This window comes from Schistocerca piceifrons, chromosome X (assembly GCF_021461385.2).
Source record: "Schistocerca piceifrons isolate TAMUIC-IGC-003096 chromosome X, iqSchPice1.1, whole genome shotgun sequence".
NCBI classification, from domain to species: Eukaryota; Metazoa; Arthropoda; class Insecta; order Orthoptera; family Acrididae; genus Schistocerca; species Schistocerca piceifrons.
The window spans coordinates 611,672,128-611,691,406 of NC_060149.1; the positions used below are offsets into that span (position 1 = coordinate 611,672,128).

The 19,279-nt window shown below is 43.6% G+C and overlaps 1 protein-coding gene across 1 annotated transcript in view; it reads right to left on the reverse strand.

Moving 5' to 3' along the window:
• Positions 1-19,279, reverse strand: part of LOC124722894 (synaptic vesicle glycoprotein 2B-like) — a 236,402-nt gene that overhangs the window by 135,325 nt on the left and 81,798 nt on the right. The window contains exon 3 of the mRNA XM_047248036.1: positions 9,777-9,924. Within this exon, the coding sequence (XP_047103992.1) occupies positions 9,777-9,924 (148 nt within the window). The remainder of the gene's footprint in view (positions 1-9,776; positions 9,925-19,279) is intronic.

Here is a 19,279-nt window from a genome sequence, read left to right on the forward strand (position 1 = left end):
TGTAGTATACAGAGAAGTTGCAGCATTAGAAAATTGTAGCGAAATGCAGGAAGATCTGCAGCGGATAGGCACTTGGTGCAGGGAGTGGCAACTGACCCTTAACATAGACAAATGTAATGTATTGCGAATACATAGAAAGAAGGATCCTTTATTGTATGATTATATGATAGCGGAACAAACACTGGTAGCAGTTACTTCTGTAAAATATCTGGGAGTATGCGTGCGGAACGATTTGAAGTGGAATGATCATATAAAATTAATTGTTGGTAAGGCGGGTACCAGGTTGAGATTCATTGGGAGAGTGCTTAGAAAATGTAGTCCATCAACAAAGGAGGTGGCTTACAAAACACTCGTTCGACCTATACTTGAGTATTGCTCATCAGTGTGGGATCCGTACCAGATCGGTCTGACGGAGGAGATAGAGAAGATCCAAAGAAGAGCGGCGCGTTTCGACACAGGGTTATTTGGTAACCGTGATAGCGTTACGGAGATGTTTAATAAACTCAAGTGGCAGACTCTGCAAGAGAGGCGCTCTGCATCGCGGTGTAGCTTGCTCGCCAGGTTTCGAGAGGGTGCGTTTCTGGATGAGGTATCGAATATATTGCTTCCCCCTACTTATACCTCCCGAGGAGATCACGAATGTAAAATTAGAGAGATTAGAGCGCGCACGGAGGCTTTCAGACAGTCGTTCTTCCCGCGAACCATACGCGACTGGAACAGGAAAGGGAGGTAATGACAGTGGCACGTAAAGTGCCCTCCGCCACACACCGTTGGGTGGCTTGCGGAGTATCAATGTAGATGTAGATGTAGGGACAACTGTTAGCCGGCCGCGGTGGCCGTGCGGTTCTAGCGCTGCAGTCCGGAACCGCGAGGCTCCTACGGTCGCAGGTTCGAATCCTGCCTCGGGCATGGGTGTGTGTGATGTCCTTAGGTTAGTTAGGTTTAAGTAGTTCTAAGTTCTAGGGGACTTATGACCTAAGATGTTGAGTCCCATAGTGCTCAGAGCCATTTGAACCATTTGACAATTGTTATCTTACGCGGAAGTTCTGTGGCGCAGCTCACAATACATGCAATTTGAAGTACCAGTTACCTAGCCACAAACTCATTTTCTTCAATAATTTAAGCGAGTATGATGCTCACTTTCTTGTTGAACAGCTGGCTGATTTCGGTGTGAAGAAAGATCAGGTCAGTGTCCTACCTGAGACCGTCGAGAAATATATTTCATTCACCACACGAATGGCGCCAAGAATTACGCTCCACTTCCTTGACTCGCTACTTTTATGCAGGCACCACTCCAGAAACTCTTTGAAACTCTACCTCGGGAGGATATGCACATCATTCGAGCTGCATTTCCTGACGAGGAAAAGTTCCAACTTGTGAATAGGAAGGGAATCTTCCCATACTAGTATCTGGATGGTATGCCAAAACCTGACTAGCTGCATAACTGCATTCTCCAGTAACCTTACAGACGATAACATAACGGATGCAAAGTATGAGCATGCTGTCTGGCGGGAATTCATCATCTCCACATTAGGAAAGTACACATGGCTTTACATGGAGACAGACGTGTGCTTGTTTGCAGACGCTTTAGAGAGATTCCGAAGTCTATGCATGAGCATATATTCTCTGGATCTCGCCTTTTAGTACACAGTACCTGGGTTGTCTTGGGACGCTATGCTCAAGAAAACTAAGCACAGCATCGAACTATTGAACGATGCTGACATGCTTCTTTTCTTTGAGCGAGACGTCTGTGATGGACTTCACCAATGTGTCCATATTCACGCCAAGGCAAAATAACCTTCAGATGGGTGACAGGTTCAATACATCCCTTGATTCGAGTTACATCATATGCCTGGATGTAAATAACTTACACGGGCATCCATGAAACAATCACTGCCAATTGGCGAGTTTTGATGGATGCCCGAAAATGAATGCAAGGAATTAGGTGGAAAAATTAAGGGGCGTACGGCGGCTGATTCTGATGTGGGGTATGTGCATTTCTAAAGTACGTAAGTTATGTCTGCAAAAGCATTTTTCAGTTGTGAAAGTATTTTAGAAGTTATAGCGTATTGAATGGAACCGTGCGCCGACTGAAATAAAGGCAGTGGTAGGCTCTCGGTGAGTTAGTTTAAGAAAAATTTCGACCAGCATACGAATTTCAGTCCAATGAAGATTTGCTTCATTGTTGGGGAAAAACTATTGGAATAGCAGCATGTATAGCTGCAAGTGTATTCAGTGAAGGCTATTCATCTATTCTGAAGACCATGAGCGTCGTAGGAATCGTCATATGGACGAACAGTACAAAATTCACTGGGTTATCTGACAGGAAACGGGTGGCCGCTGTAGAGCAAGGAATGTCTCACAACGAAATAATACAATCCGACGTGTCAGAACATGCCCTGAGATTTTTTTGTACAAGAAGAGTACACCGAAAGAAAGACTTTGCCAATATTTTAGCTGCTAAGACGCACTGCAAGTATTTTTAAAAAATGTTGAAAATTGCTAGGCAGCTGCAGAACGCACACCCCTACCGGAGCTGTACCGGTCCTCACACGCACGAAGTGGCTGGCGCATATCCTTGGTTGACGACGCGTCGGTGAACATACAACGCGACTCGGTGTGATCACGATTTGTAAAGCGAATTTCAGTTTTCGTTGACAGTTTCTCTGCAGCAATTCTCTGCAGTTGATGTCCACTCAAATTTGCTAATCATTTAATATCCATAATCATTACCAGTGGCTTTTGCCGCAGTATAAGAGTTAACAATGGCGATAAAGCTAAACCAATATTCATTGTATTTAACACTTAATATTAAGCAGTGAACAAACGCGGTTTTGCAAATCCCTAAAGGTGAATAAATAAGATGCCAAACAGCTCTTTAGAGGAATTTTCTTTAGATAAGAACCATCAAATTTGCTAATCATTTAATATCCATAATCATTACCAGTGGCTTTTGCCGCAGTATAAGAGTTAACAATGGCGATAAAGCTAAACCAATATTCATTGTATTTAACACTTAATATTAAGCAGTGAACAAACGCGGTTTTGCAAATCCCTAAAGGTGAATAAATAAGATGCCAAACAGCTCTTTAGAGGAATTTTCTTTAGATAAGAACCATGTAAAGCTCCTCGTGAGAGGCAATGCAGTGTTACTAATGAAGATCTACGAGACTGGCTCTCCGAATCGCAACTGAGATGAACATCGCTGATGTCAAGATCTCTTCATGCCTGTTGAGCAGATTCAAGAAATCACACAGTAAAGGAAATCGCAAAACAACGAAGTTTACGTCAAGTAAACGTGTGAAGGAGATACCATTAATTCGTTGCTGACGTGAAGAAAAAGCTTGCTGTTATCCACGCATCTGCTGTGTTTGACACTGATCAGCTACCTTTCGTGAAAGAATTGCGAGCAAACCACACTTTATCATTTGGAGGCGAAGAAAGACAGAGTCTGTTGTGGAATCGATTAATGCTATGACACATCCATATGCAACAATGACAGTAATAAGTATGAGTGGATTACTAACTCCGCAGATTTATATCTGTCTTCAGGGACCTCAAGGCATATTAAGAACAACAATATAAAAGGAGGGCCTCGTGGCAAAAATTATATAAGCGACCTGTCAAAATCTGGGAAAAAGGAAAGAATAATTTTTAACATTTCAGTCAAAACGGTTTTCAACCAGTTGCGGAAATTAATTCATTGCTTTTGTTGGACTTCTGGTCTGGACATAGCGATACCTCTGTCTTTCAGGAGGACGATGAAAAGATTGTTGATATAATTCAGGTTTCACCCAGAACAACCAATGTAACGCTCGATAAAGAATTTTCTTCGACTGTGGAAAGTATTTCTAAGGAAATTGTTGGCCAATATAATTTCCGATAGTTCTGTGTCATTTTAGGATTATCTCTTGGACAGTATTCTTAAATTTCAGTCATTTGTGCATTACCAGTTTGCATCAGCACATTTTACGAATTTGTATGCTCAACATGCAGCACAATAAGCAGAGCAACTGTCAGGACCATTTCTTACTCCACGGCAATTATGTCTAAATGAAATGCTACGTGTCTGAAAGCATTAATGTTTCTTTCGTCGGGTGTGCCTGGTGTAAGAAAAATGTTTCCATCATTCAAATGACACCTAGCTTTATTGCGACGACTGTGAGGAATAAACAAGGAACTGTTCCACTGTTACTAAAGTAAACATCATTCAAAAATTATCATAGGGACTGTGCTACAGGAGTTGACAGAAAATTGTGTATGTGCACGCAATACCTCATTTCAATAAATTAAAGTCACGACTGATGGAAGTCTTCTGCAATGTAACATCAAACATCGCCTTCATTTATTTTTCTCTGCGAGGCACCATTGTATGAATTACGTATGCAACAGTTTAGTTGTCGATGCGAACTGCCTCTTATTCAAAACATAAATGACACGTGACATATTTTATGGCTTAATTGTTTCAAATCCGCTTGTATCTCTCCGGAGCACTACATGACGCTACGCACTTTAGTCACAGACGATCGCACGCTAAGCAGGAACGGCCGTAACAGACTGCTGTTATATGTGGCTCTTTGTGCGACAAAAATGAACAACTTTAACAACTTTTTAAAAATACTTGCAGTTTGTCTTAGCAGCTAAGATTCTGATACTGCGTTTCTTTCGTTGTATGCTCCCTGTATAAAAATTTCAGGGTGGGTTTCGACATGTCAGATTGGATCATTCCCTTGTCAATACGTTAAAAGAGCCCGGACTGAAAAAATACAGCACCAGGTTCACAAATAGAGCATGTCTGAGGTAGAGAAAAGATGCCTTCATGGTCCTGGAATAGGAGTCTAACCTTAAGTTTTGAAACAACGTATTTTTTGTTACTCCAAACTTCAAACGCGTTCTTCTTTAAAGAACATTTTTCAGCGTGTGAAGCGCTCTAGAGCCTCGACAAATTAACCGATTCATTCGAGTTAATAAAAATGAAAGAGAATTAAATTTAGGAGGCGTTATAGGGAGCTTTTCTTGTATTCGAATTTGAAATATTTTTTTAAACATCTGAACGTAGAAAAACATGCCAAGAAAGTGACATGTTTTTCAAACGGCAGATAGGTTTTGGAGGTTCTTTAAAAATACCATCGTGATGCCCCCCCCCCCCTCTTTCCATCCCAGACTCATTCTAATTTAAGAATTTTCTGTTTTTATGGGTTTCATAAATAGCCACGAGCCTGTACAACACTTTGCGCAAACCAGGTCGCGCCGTGAGGTGCATGCTTTGTCAAAGGTTGCAGTCGCCATTTTTAATGTTTGGTGAGAAAATTTTTTATAGACGACTGTATTTACAATAAAGTGATAAAATTCCCATTTTAATAAAATCAATCTTTGTAAGTAAAAAATTCTAAACTTCAACTTTTTCATGCCTCTCGACCAGAACCTCCCCTTAATGAACAAAATAAGAGCGTACAGAATGTTAGACTACTTGTGCGGTTGGATTAAAGATTTTCTTAGCTAACAAAACACAATAAGTAGTTCTCAACGAAGACAATTCTTTAGACGTAAAACTAAATACGGACATACCCCAAAGGAGTGTTATGGGATCCTTTCTTTTTACAAATTGCTTGAAAATTGACCCGAGGTGCAGGAAGATCCACAAAGGATTGACACTTGGTGGAACTGACCGCAGCTCCCCGAAAAAAAGCAACATGTTGTGCATAAATCTGCAGACAGATGGATTACTGTATGATTACACGTTTGCAGAACAACCACTGGAAGCAACAACAGACGAAAGTTATCTATGAGTATATGGATGTACGTTAATGAGCTGTACTGCAGCGACGTCTTTGCAAATTTATTAAAGAAAGTGGCGGATTCCATGATGCGGCCAACCTCAAACCGCTATTTCCATTAATTAAACTCTTCAACAAATGAATTCCAAATGCTTCTTTTACTACCGAGTCCAAAAAGATGAAATCAACGCTAAAATTTCGACCAGTACCGATACAGTGCTCTGCCGATGTTTATATTTTGGGCTGTAAGAGACGGTTATACCTTCGGTGTCACGCACATCTTTCGTGGACGGTGTGAGTCGTCAGCCCGATGTATTAAAGCCCACATTTGCAAGGGATCTTGTAATAACCACGAAGGAAGATTAGGGTTTAATATCCCTTCGTCAAAGAGGTCGTCAGAGTGTACACCTCAGCCTCCGCACGTTCCACTATGGTTTGCCTAGCACTACGTTTCCTATCTTCCAAGTATTACAGTTTAAATTTCCCGAGCATTTCTTTTACGTTTGCCTAAGGTGGATACCGACCTGTTACTATATTTTTCAGCGCGTTTCTGAATTCATTCGATGTTTATTGTCATGATTACTTGATTAGAATAACAAACTAACAACACTATAGAATTACTTGCAATAGCATCCTGTGCAACTACATCTACACTCATCAGCTTGAACATTATGACAACTTACCTAATAGCTGGTAAGTCCAAATTTGGTCCGAATAATAGCGACAACGCGTCATTCCATGGAAGTAATTTGTCCTTGGTAGGTTGCTGGAGGGCGTTGGCACCACATCTACCCACACAAGTCACCTAATTCCCGTAAATTCCGAGGAGGGGGGAGGGGTGAGCTCTGACGCCACGTTCAATCGCATCCCAGATGTGTTCGATAGGGTTCAGATCTGGCGAGTTGGAGAGCTAGCACATCAATTTAAACTCGCCACTGTGTTTCTTGAACCATCCATCTCACTCCTGGCCTTGTGAAACGGCGCATTAACTTGTTGAAAACTGCCACTGGCGTTGGGAAACATGATCGTTATGAAGGGATGTACGTGGTCTGCAATCAGCGCACGATACTCCTTAGCCGTCATGATTCCTTGCACGTGCTGCACTGGACCCATGGCTCCCCACGTGAATGTTCCCCAGAGCATAATGGAGCTGCCGCCAGTTTGTCTCTGTCACGAGGTACAGGTGTCAAGGAGTTGTTCCCCTGGAAGACGACGGATTAGCGCCCTCCCATTATTCCGTGACCAGACATTCCCCACCACATGGTAGTCCATTGAGGATGAAGAGATTCTCGATCGCGAAATGCGGATTCTCAGTCCCCCAAATGCGCAAATTTTGCTTACTGGCAAACCCATCCAAATGAAAGTGGGCTTCGTAGCTAAATCAAAGCATACAGTGCATACTAATTCCCATCGTGCCCCACAGCCAACTGTGCAGTTTGAACTCCTGTCGCAAACCATTCAGAAGTTATGAAGATTTTATTTCATGTAGTTCAATAATTGTCACCTTGTATGTCACCTATGTGTTATGGAACTTCAGATATTTCAACGTAAGTTAGGTAATGCTTTACAACAGATTACTGTTGTAGATTCAACATAATGAGTCCTACAAGACATACTGACACCCACCTTGTAGGATATACTATGTAGGAGTGGTAAGCGGCTCCGTCCATTGCAGCTGACTCTAGAAGTGACAGCAATTCCTGATTTGAAAACCTTTATGCACTCCATCAGTAACGCAATTGATGGTGAGTGAAGCGCAGTAAATCCCTGGCCATTCATTAATTCAACAAGAAGCGACTACAACACAGTTGCATGTATTTAAAATACGCTGTTAACGACAGATAGCGGCAAGTGCTACTTTTATCATTCCAGTCCCTTTCCGATCAATTCTACATAACTCACTGAGGACATCACGCTTGCAAATAAGTACTCCATAGACTGAAAATAACTACACTACATAAACACAAGCTCAGCTAAATTATTTTGTCGACTTACAGAGGAGAACTGGACAGGTTGAAGAGGTATGGTCTGACTGTAAACTGTAACGTAGTCAGTGCTCATGTTGGGGGAAAATAACTTTCCCAGAAGAAAGCTACACGTGCCATACAGGATGACTAATAATCACTCCAGCAGTGTAGAAGAGCATCAACAGGTTTATGTAGATTCTGTCCCTACGTGTTACTTGCGTTAGTAGTTCATACAATGTCAACAAATTTTGTGGAAAATAAACACCCCAGGCATGTCTGCACACTGTGTGGCCAGTGAAGCATAAGGCATCATGGAAGGGTCGGTACAACTTTGTGATACAATCTGTAGTTGGTTTTTATGAGGTTGTGAGGTAGGAAGAATAGGTAAGCGCCTGCTCGCTCTTCAGCTTGCAGACCTATGAAGGAGGGAAGAGCAAGACCACAGTCCAGCGACCTACCTTCCCCCACGCTTCTAACCTCCATACCCCTTCTTTCCACGTTGTTACACCCCCAAAATTCAGCATTTTACTTAATAAGTTTAACCTACACTTGCAAAGATTTAATATTTATCGTATCCTACTTCTTTTAACAATAAACAAAAAGCGTATACCGTTAAACACTATTTTTAATAATCTGTGATTTTCCGTCTCCTGCAACGAAATTACTAGATCTAGAGGCAAAATGAATAAGACGTTTTTGTAGGAAATTTACTGCAGTTTAATTTAGTACTGGGAAACATCTTTGTTAGAAGCCGCAGTTTTCTAGATATTCAAGAACAACATTAAAAAAATACCTTTAAACGCTCCCCCCCCCCCTCACTCACACCCCACCGGTTGATTTTTAGTATGTTCTTCATGACATTTTTGATCTTCCTTGAATGGGCTATTAGGACCAAAATACCAAAAAAATAAGTCAATGAGTTTTATTCCCATTCCTGTCACTAGTCATTGTAGCTAATACTCAGATAGACAGTTGGTAATGCACTGCAGCCTGAACACTATAAATTAACATCCGGTGGCGGCCCTTCTCTTCAGTAGCTGTCGTAATTGTTTCTAATTTTCTGTCTTAAGCGTGCTGCAAACTGACAAGCTCATTCAACAGAGACAATTCGCTTTCTTTTTTTATTTTCCAATATTTCCAGTAGTTATACTGTAGACATTATGAGTGGAAAACACTTTTTGTTCTTTTAGTTATTATAAACTGAGAAACAGTTTTCCTTACGAATGCTCTCATTGGGACATTCCAAAATTTGTGAATGTTATAGTGTTTCAAATTAATAAGTGTACTTCGTGGAGAAACCAAGTGTAATGACTATTGAACGTTGATCTAGATGCTTGTGAAGAAATAAAATCTATCAGTGTGTGCCATGCAGATTCGTTTCCAGCCTCTGCTAATATGAAGTTGTCATTAGAACATGTAAAAAGGTACAACTGAGAGTACTGTCTGCAATTGTTTTCCTTAAGCAAACCTCCCATTCAGTCTGTAATAATGAAAGGAACTGCAGTGAGAAACATGTTGCCAAGAAGGGAAGACAACCCATGACAGTGATGAGTTTTGCTCATGTCTGCAGTATATCTGTTTAATGTGTCTGAACTGCAGCATCTCAGAGTCTTAGTTTTGGCTTCATTCACTGAGTCTACGACGACAGAGATGTAGAAAAGAATGAGAGAATGAGTCACCTGTGAAGAGCTTAAAATGCAGTGGGAAAATTAAAACCGCAAAACACTTGAAAGTATGTTTACGAGGTCCACATCATGTCTTTTTTTTATAAAAAAAAAAAAAACCACTTGGCACAGAAAGTTGCTATTATGTCTTTCCTGCATGGTTTACTTGAGACACAAGTTGGTCTCATTCAAGAAGAATTGTGTTTATAAAGTCTCTATATCAAATCATACCTGTAATCTACATCGTATTTTACTGTTGGTGTTTCCGGTAAAACGTGTCTTAAAGCTTACAAACCTAATTATAATTAACATTGCAATAATTATAAATTAAAAATTTAAAGTATAGTCAAATAATATTAAGTACTTACTTAACCAGATTTTCTCCCTGCTGCCAAGACACATCTCCACTTCAGCACTGGGCAGGATGTATGGTACAACAAACAATTCCACCGTATCAGCAGCCATGCCAAGACCAACAACAAAGAGCAGCATCCATTGGAAGTATCCAGAACCAGCCTGAAATATAATTTTTTATACTGATCGAGAGTAGCGGGTGTTCAGTTTTGCTTACAGTACAGAACTATAGACTGGAGTACTGGGTGCATACATGAAAACCAGGTCAGTGATATAAATTATGACTATATAGTTATCAGTACATTTTATGCATCTCAATGCGCTGATCTTACCGACACTCTTAGAGGCAGTAGGAAAAATACACTTAAGAATCTGCGGCTGCTGTATAAGTTTGTCGGTTATTAATTTCTACACAGGGAGTAAAACTGAGATAGAGAAATAAGTGATTCACATTTTAGTTACAGACTACTACATTTTTTATTAATTAAGGTGGTTATGAAAGGCTACTACTTTTTTTATTAATTAAGATAGTTATGAAAAAGTCACTGTTAGATGAATATCCACATGATAATATTCTGTTTGCGCAGAAAAAACAGGTACTGTTGTAATCAGTTACACTTACATCTTCATGTGTACTCAACAAGCCAGCTTACGGTTCATGGCAGAGATTACATACTATACCACAACCACTTTTTGCAGTTTCGTATGCAATTCAAATATGCTATATGGGAAGAATTAGAACTGGTAGCCCTTTACATTATCTCTTTGGCTTTTAAGCAGAATAGGGGAAGTTTCATGCTTGTTTACCTGTAATAGAATGTGGTCTTTTGGAATTTTGAGAGGAAGACTGTTCACGATGTGCAACACCTGTGTTGTGGCGTCTTCCATTTCAGATTTGTATTTTCTGGATGTTATTGGGACTTACGTGTTTATGAAACATTGGAATTTACTAAAACATTCCATGAACACGTAACATTCTCTGGTGAGACAAGCGTTTCAGCTCCGTGTGTACTTTTGTATGTGCTTAAAAGCGTGCTGCTGGTGCGAAGTGTTAGTTCTTGCTGACGACGCTACTCTTGTAATTGATACTTGATTTAGGATTCTACGTGACAATATTGGTAGATGCTGATTACAGAGTTCAAGTGTGTCAAAGAGCAAATAAGGCTCTGTAACTTTTGGCAGATGGAAAAAAAAAAGATTTGGGTTTAACGACACGTTGCACCATGACATCACTTTCGACGGGACACAGCCTTCGATTGGAGAATCATAGAAAAGGAAACAGGTAGTGTCCTCTCCAAAGGATCCATCCTGGTCTTTGTCTTAAGTGATTATAAATATGAGTGGTGTCCTTTACGTCGGACATGTCCGACAGAACAGAAACCACTCGAGATGAAGCAGCTAGGGCATACATGAAAATTTTGGGGCGAAATGAATGGAAACTGGATGGGAAAGAGATAGGGAGGAAATAATGACTTCTAGCCGCACAGGGCATTGCGGCAATCATAGAGTGTGTAACAGAGTCTGCTTTGTTTGTGACGATGGACGGAAAATCCAGGATCTGAAAGTAGTTAGGAAAATATCCTCTTGTGGAATATATGATATCTCTCAGTTCTAAATTATCCTTTGCCACGTTCCTGAAGGTATTAGAACGCAAAACTAATACCGTTACGGAGACGGAGGCTGCTGAAGTCGGCACAGATACCAGCATTTGCAGGGGAATAAATGAACCAACGTGAAACGTGAGCGTAAGATGCCTGCTAGCTGCTGAGAGGACGTGCTGGGAAACAATTGCCCAGAATGTGGTTTAGGTTATTGTGTAAGGTTGTTCCTCCAGTCAACCCGTGAGCATGTAGTACAACTGTAGATGACTCTCAGTGCTGTGCTCTTCTAGGAAATATCTTGGAGGCAGTACTGATCTGCTGTCACTTTAGGTGCGTATTAAGTCAGGCAAGCGAGTGCTGGTGTGCCTGTGCTGCTTGTCTCCCAGCGCCTGAATGTGCCTGTTGAGCGAACCTCCTGCCTGTGACACCTTCCGAAAGTATACAGGATGTCTGCCAACTGATGGGCCAGTTCCGTTGGATAGTATGGGAGAAGTTGGAGAGCCAGCTCTAGAGCTCGGTCCTGGACACGTTGAAGACGCTTTATATGTTGTTCAGCTGCATTCTCCCAGAAGACCGCCAGATACTCGCTGGGTGGCCACACATGCTACCTGTAGATTGTCAGCCTGACGGTAGTGATGCTTAAATAATTTATGTGTTTCAACAACAGGACCCTTGGACCTCGAGATGTGGGAGAGAGTTACGTACAGTTCACCAAGTGAGGATAGTGGTTTGCGTCTTCTGCGAATTGCAGCCAAGACGACTAACGACGATCCAGGCAACAACTTCGAGGCCGTGTTGAAACTGGTACTGCAACATATATGGGCCTCTGCTTTTCCTGAGGAGCGCGGTACCATCCACATATAACGCCAGTAGGACGTTCCTCATCGTCGGCATGTCACTAGCGAATATTAAGTACAGTACAGCCCCAGTATGGAATCTTTTGGGACTCCAGCACGGATGTGGCAGCGAGACAATTCTCCTGAAATGGCACGTATGTGGAATTTCCGATCTTGTAAGTAGGAGGGAAGAAGCCTGACGTGGGACACAGGGACCCCAATAGCCTCCAGCGACTGAAGGGGATGGTAGTTGCAACAGGTGACGGCGAATGGTTGAGAGCACATAAATTGCCATACCACCGGCTGACATTAGGCAATCTCTGCGAGTACAGGAGAAATTGGCGACGTGGAAATTGACTCTTTGTGTGAGGTGGTTTTCTGTTATCAAACTGATATGGAGAAACCAACGTTATTCATCTCGTTGCGTGCATATGTCATTGGCATTCCATATGCAGGCGACAAGTCCTCGGCGTTTAAGGGCCATAGCCAGGCGTCTGAGAAGTCCTGATGGCTGCCTATATGGCTTGCTGTAGTGCTGCAGAAAGTTGCTGCAGTAGTTGCATCACCTCTCAGACTAGGTCCAGGAGGGTGGTCATTATTGTGTTAACTCCCATCAGCAAGCTGGTGAGGGCGTCGGATGATGAGGCTCCCATGACCACAGGACCAGGTGGCGCTGAAGGAACTGAAGTGTCATTGCTGGCAGTGCAAAGGCTGCCAATGTTGGTTGCAGTTCTATTGTTGGCCCCACGGCGTTGGCTTCTTGGCGGCACTTACTGGTTGTCTGGAGGACACCGTGAAGTGGAAGAGCCCTGGTCCAGAGAGGCTTCTGAAGATGAAGAGGTGGATGGTTGCTGTACAGGCGGCGGCTGTGTCTGCAGTGGGGCAGCCGTGCGTCCACAGAGAACTGATGCGAAGCATGCCGCTTTACGCACCAGTGCAGCGGAACCCTTCTTGCAGGAGGTAGAGGCGATACTTATTTGCCGAAGGGCGGCTCTCTTGAAGGCGTTACAGCCCCTGTAACTGGCGACAAGCGGGCCTTCACAGCTGACACATTTCGGGTGGGCGACGCATTTCTTCAGTCTGCAGTCAGCGCTCTTATTGAACACGGTGTCTGGGACCACCACGAGGAACAGCAGGATAACAGGGCGAGTTTTCGGAGATTTGAGGAGAATTACCGTCTCAGCGAGGATGTTCTGGATGTTCTTCTGGTCCGGTTTGAAAGGCAGATCCCGGAGAATGAGTTTCAACGGTTTGTTTGGTACAGTAGCTTAGGTGTAGAACGGAAATTTGATCTGTGAACAAAATTTCGCGACATTCCGGTGAACTTCTATCTTTCGTCAGCGAATCCTGAAAAGATCTTTTTCAGCAGGTTGACTTCGAAGACATGACCGCCGATGACGTCCTTCAGCTTAAGGTGCAGGGCGAGGTACTCGCCAGAGTACTACATCACAAGCAACGGATTTTTTTTTTTTTTAATTTTCGGCTCGGCGACAGTGTCTTGCTGTTCTGCTGTTTCCTGACCTGCTGTTGCGTCCCCTTCAACCACCGTTTCGAAAGACTTCTTCGCTTGTAGCGTCTCAGCGGCCTGCAGGCGACGTGCTTAACGGTTCGGCTCTGAGCACTATGCGACTTAACTTCTGAGGTCATCAGTCGCCTAGAACTTAGAACTAATTAAACCGAACTAACCTAAGGACATCACACACATCCATGCCCGAGGCGGGATTCGAACCTGCGACCGTAGTGGTCGCTCGGCTCCAGACTGTAGCGCCTAGAACCGCACCGCCACTCCGGCCGGCTTAACGGTTCGTTTGACTGTTTGGAAGTGTTGTGCATCGGTGGGCGTCTCATTATTGGAGGTAGGTTCTCACGTTGGTGCTTGCATGAGGATGTATCCGCGGTGGTAGCACTGCTGTCATTAGTGTTGTCGTAGTGACTGATAAGGACCAGCGGAGAAGCAAGCCCTTGTTGGGAGAGATCCAAATCATTATCGAAGGCGGCTCCCGATGACGTATCCATGTACGTAATCCTCTTAGATGCCTCTTCCATAGCTTGGGTCGTTTAGCGAAGCTACTGGTTGCGGTTTCCGATTGGCTAGAGTCAGAAGGTTGCCAACCGGTCGACCTCCGAGCGTTCTCGGCCGAGGATGAGTCCGTGATCGCAATAGAAGCATCCATCACGCTCAACACTTCGCGCTCGAATTGGAAATGTGTCTAGTAAAATGACTGGAACTACCTGCTAGCGGTCGTACAACGTCTTAAACAGGCAGCAAGTGGAAGAATATCCTCGCGGCTCTTGGTGAGTACATGACCCATGGATGTAACATAATTCCGCGATTGTAGCGCCGCTGTCGTCGATGGGCGCGCTTCTGGTGTCATCTGCTGGAGACTGGCTTGTCAACATTCATGTTTATGTTTTTAGGTTGTTAAGGTTATCTAACACGCGGTGTTCTTGCATTGCTCGGCGTATGTACTGTGTCCAGTGGAGAAGAACCTACGGCAGCGGAGCAAGAATACCCGCTGACCGGCTGACCGTGGATGTCGTGCAGGAAGCCACGACAGCTAGTGGCCAAATATAAGAGAATGGACCGCATCACAAGCGTTAACCACCACATAGTTGACGCATCCGTCCCAAAGACCTCATGAAAATAAAAGAGGTAGCTTGTTCCCCAGTGGAATGGTGAATTTACTTCTAAAATCAGAGCGCTGAGAAAGTTCAAAATAAGACTGTCATGAGTGAATCTGGAAGTCACTTAGCTAGCAAGAATAAAGGGCTTACAGCCAAGATTTACGAAGTTTCACAGAACGCGAGTGTCAGTAATCACAAGTATATCGGAAAGGTCCGGTACAACTATAGTAGATTTCTGTTGATGATAATGTGTTCTTACCTCATCAGCCCACTTGATAGTACAAAAAATTACGGAATGTTTTTACGCCATAACTTACAGTGTGTCACAAGAGATCCCATTCAACATCAAGAAGCCATGGAAATGAAAAGACTGGACTTCGAATCCACTATACACGCATAGCTATATGCTTTTCGTATGTGAGTTAGAATTTTCCTTGTCTGCTACAACTTATTCCTGGGCCAAAAGAAATCTTCAATTAAGTAGTGTGCTGATAGATTTATTGCCTGCACATTCGATCATCACGCAAGCGCTACAGAGATGCTTCGTGAACTCAAATAGGAATCCCTGAAGGGAAAACAACGTTCTTTTCGCGGAACACTATTGCAAAAATTTAGAGAACAGGCATCTGAAGCTGACCACAGAACGATCCTATTGCCGCCAACAAACATTTCGCATAAAGACCACAAAGATAAGATAAGAGAAATCAGGGCTCGTACCAAGGCATATAGACAGTCGCTTTTCCCTCGCTCTATTTGAGAGAGGAGCAAGAAAGGAAAAGACTAGTAGCGGTACAGGGTACCCTCCGTCATGCACGATACGGTGGCCTTTAGAGTATGTACATAGATGTAGATGTAGATGTAGAAGTTTCGTGGAATTTTTCAATACATTTCGTTATGCCGGAAATTTCTGAAATGGCGACGTCTTCTATACAGACGAATATATAACGTCTTAATAAAATACAGCCTGAGACTTAAATTTCTAGAGTAATCGGTTCATCTGGACTTAGTTTATGCTTACGGGTTTCAATTAATTCAATGATCTAGGCGTCAGGCTGGTTACTGAAGGCCAATTACAACATGCTATATTGTGCAGACTTGATAGAGATGGAGTATCAGGGAGTGATGCATTAAAATGTAAATGTACTAAAGTACTTAAAATAAGGTCAAATAGTAAGACAAAAATTTACTTGAGAGACTGATTGAGAAAAAACCAGTCTTGATTGGCTGTTCAGAGAGCAAAATTCTCTCGGGGTGTGTTGTGTGGGTAACAACAGAGATCCATGTTATACGGATTGAAGATTATGTTCTCCAGGAGGACAATGCTTACGCAAAGTGAGAAGTTTCGTATTCCTGGGACAGCTTGAAGCACGGAGTGCAGAGGCAGGTAGCGGCGGATTCTGGAGGCACCTGCAACTCAGCAGCGGTGATCAGGACCGTCTGTGTGCCTCGCACCTTCAGGTCGGTACAATCAATCCCGAATCACTACGATGGAAGACCCTTGCTGCGGACGAGGCAGAAGTGGCAGACATTGGCAAGGCTACCATCTCAAAGCAGTGGAGGCTAGTGAAGCAAACAGCTGATGGGCCGTTGCCAGGAAGACTTCCTCTTGCCGTAGAGGTATGTCATCCTTCCACACGAAGGACGGAATCGTACACAGTCCCTACACCAGTGGTTGGAACCATATCACCCACAAACTGAAACATCTGCATATCGAATCACTTCATTCCTCCGTTTACCAGCACATACACAGATTTCTGTCACGAGAGTACAGACAATCCGATGAGGCCATATCCCCGCTAGGGGTACACTTTTGATACAGGCCTTACCTCTCTAGAAACAACCAAGCTAGGTGGTGCTTTGGTTAAATACACTACAGGCCATTAAAATTGTTACACTACGAAGATGACGTGCTACGGACGCGAAATTTAACCGACAGGAAGAAGATGCTGTGATATGCAAATGATTAGCTTTTCAGAGCATTCACACAAGGCTGGCGCCGGTGGCGACACGTACAACATGCTGACATGAGGAAAGTTTCGAACCGCTTTCTCATACGCAAACAGCAGTTGACCGGCGTTGTCTGGTAAAACGTTGTTGTGATGCCTCGTGTAAGGAGGAGAAATGCGTACCATCACGTTTCCGACTTTGATAAAGGTCGGATTGTAGCCAATCGCAATTGCGGTTTATCGTATCGCGACATTGCTGCTCGCGTTGGTCGAGATCCAATGACTGTTAGCAGAATATGGAATCGGTGGGATCAAGAGGATAATACGGAAAGCCGTGCTGGATACCAACGGCCTCGTATCACTAGCAGTCGAGATGACAGGCGTCTTATCCGCATGGGTGTAACGGATCGTGGAGCCACGTCCCGATCCCTGAGTCAACAGATGGGGACGTTTGCAAGACAAAACAACCATCTGCACGAACAGTTCGACGACGTTTGCAGCAGCATGGACTATCAGATCGGTGACCATGGCTGCGGTTACCCTTGACGCTGCATCCCAGACAGGAGCGCCTGCGATGGTGTACTCAACGACGAACCTGGGTGGACGAATGGCAAAACGTCGTTTTTTTGGATGAATCCAGGTTCTGTTTACAGCATCATGATGGTCGCATCCGTGTTTGGCGACATCGCGGTGAACGCACATTGGAAGCGTGTATTCGTCATCGCCGTACTGGTGTATCACCCGGCGTGATGGTGTGGGGTGCCATTGGTTACACGTCTCGGTCACCTCTTGTTGGTATTGACGGCAATTTGAACAGCGGACGTTACATTTCAGATGTGTTACGACCCGTGGCTCTATCCTTCATTTGATCCCTGCGAAACCCTACATTTCAGCAGGATAATACACGACCGCATGTTGCAGTTCCTGTACGGGCCTTTCTGGATACAGAAAATGTTCGACTGCTGCCCTGGCCAGCACATTCTCCAGATCTCTCACCAATTGAAAACGTGTGGTCAATGGTGGCCGAGCAACTGGCTCGTCACAATACACCAGTCACTACTCTTGATGAACTGTGGTATCGTGTTGAAGCTGCATGGGCAGCTGTACCTGTACACGCCATCCAAGCTCTGTTTGTCTCAATGCCCAGGCGTATCAAGGCCGTTATTACCGCCAGAGGTGGTTGTTCTGGGTACTGATTTCTCAGGATCTATGCACCCAAATTGCGTGAAAATGTAATCACATGTCAGTTGTAGTATAATATATTTGTCCAGTGAACACCCGTTTATCATCTGCATTTCTTCTTGGTGTAGCAATTTTAATGGCCAGTAGTGTAGCTAGATCATCGTGTCAGATAAATGTATTTCAAGTATCCGTGCGGATATCAAAATTTAGGTTTTTCGGAAGGTTCCATAGGTCTATGGAGGTTTTCATAGTTGGTTCCCTTCAAAATAACACGTTACTTTTTCCTTAGCCATTCTAATCATATTTAAGATTGTGCTCAGTTATTTTAATGACCTCGTGATCGAAAGGTAGTTAAACCTTAATCCTTATCCCTTCTTCTTACGAAATCACACTTCTCCAAATAGCTATCACAATATAGCTCTTATCACAATCATGAGAGAGACACTTGTGAGGCGATCAGCTGCCGTCTCGTGTGGATTGAAGGAAAAATTTTACGTCTCCTTGCGCTTCCACATCTAAAGTGACTGCCACAGTTTTCGTATCCCAGTTGGACTGAATGAAAAGAGCTTGCCTCTGTTAGTGGGCGAAATCAGTTCTGATAGGCCATCGGGATCTCATGTTATTATTCTATCCAGTATTAGACCGTGGGAAGGCATGGACTACGATTCCACTTGCAGAGAGTCACTGATTTGAATAAGCAGGTGGGGGGTGGGGGGGGGGGGGTTGAGGGGATGTGGTAGAAATCGCAACACAATATAAAAGATTTGGAAAGTAGTGCAAAGAGAAGTTTTCTGAAATGAGCAGAGAACAACGTACCCTTAACCGAGGGCAACCTCCACTGGCACAGACACATTCACAGAATGGCATATAGAGATAGCATTCATCTATAGGTACACAGTTTAACAGAGAGCACTATTTGAGAGAGAATACTGAATCATGAGAACTAGATTTCGGCTGCGAAAGGGGGGCCGGGCGGAGAAGATGGCGGCAGAATTCGGTCAACCTCTCCGCATGGCTGGCGCTGTTGCTCTCCCGTAGTATAGCGAAATCGATCGCCAAACGACCGAATCTGAGCTTCATTATTAGACAGTGGCCGAAGTCACGAATCGTTAAGGTTTATCGTCGCACGGTGGAGCATACCTATGGACAACAGGCGATCGTCGGCGAGACGGCAGCTGTGGAATTTTCAAGAAGACGTAGTAGAATGCGTGTGAGCGGCGTTGCTTAGGGCTTTTGTTAGCTGGTCAGCATCTCACACAAATGTGTCTACAGCTGAAAAAAGTAGATCCAGTGCCAGTTTGCTGGGTGGTCAAGAGGATAGCTGTCA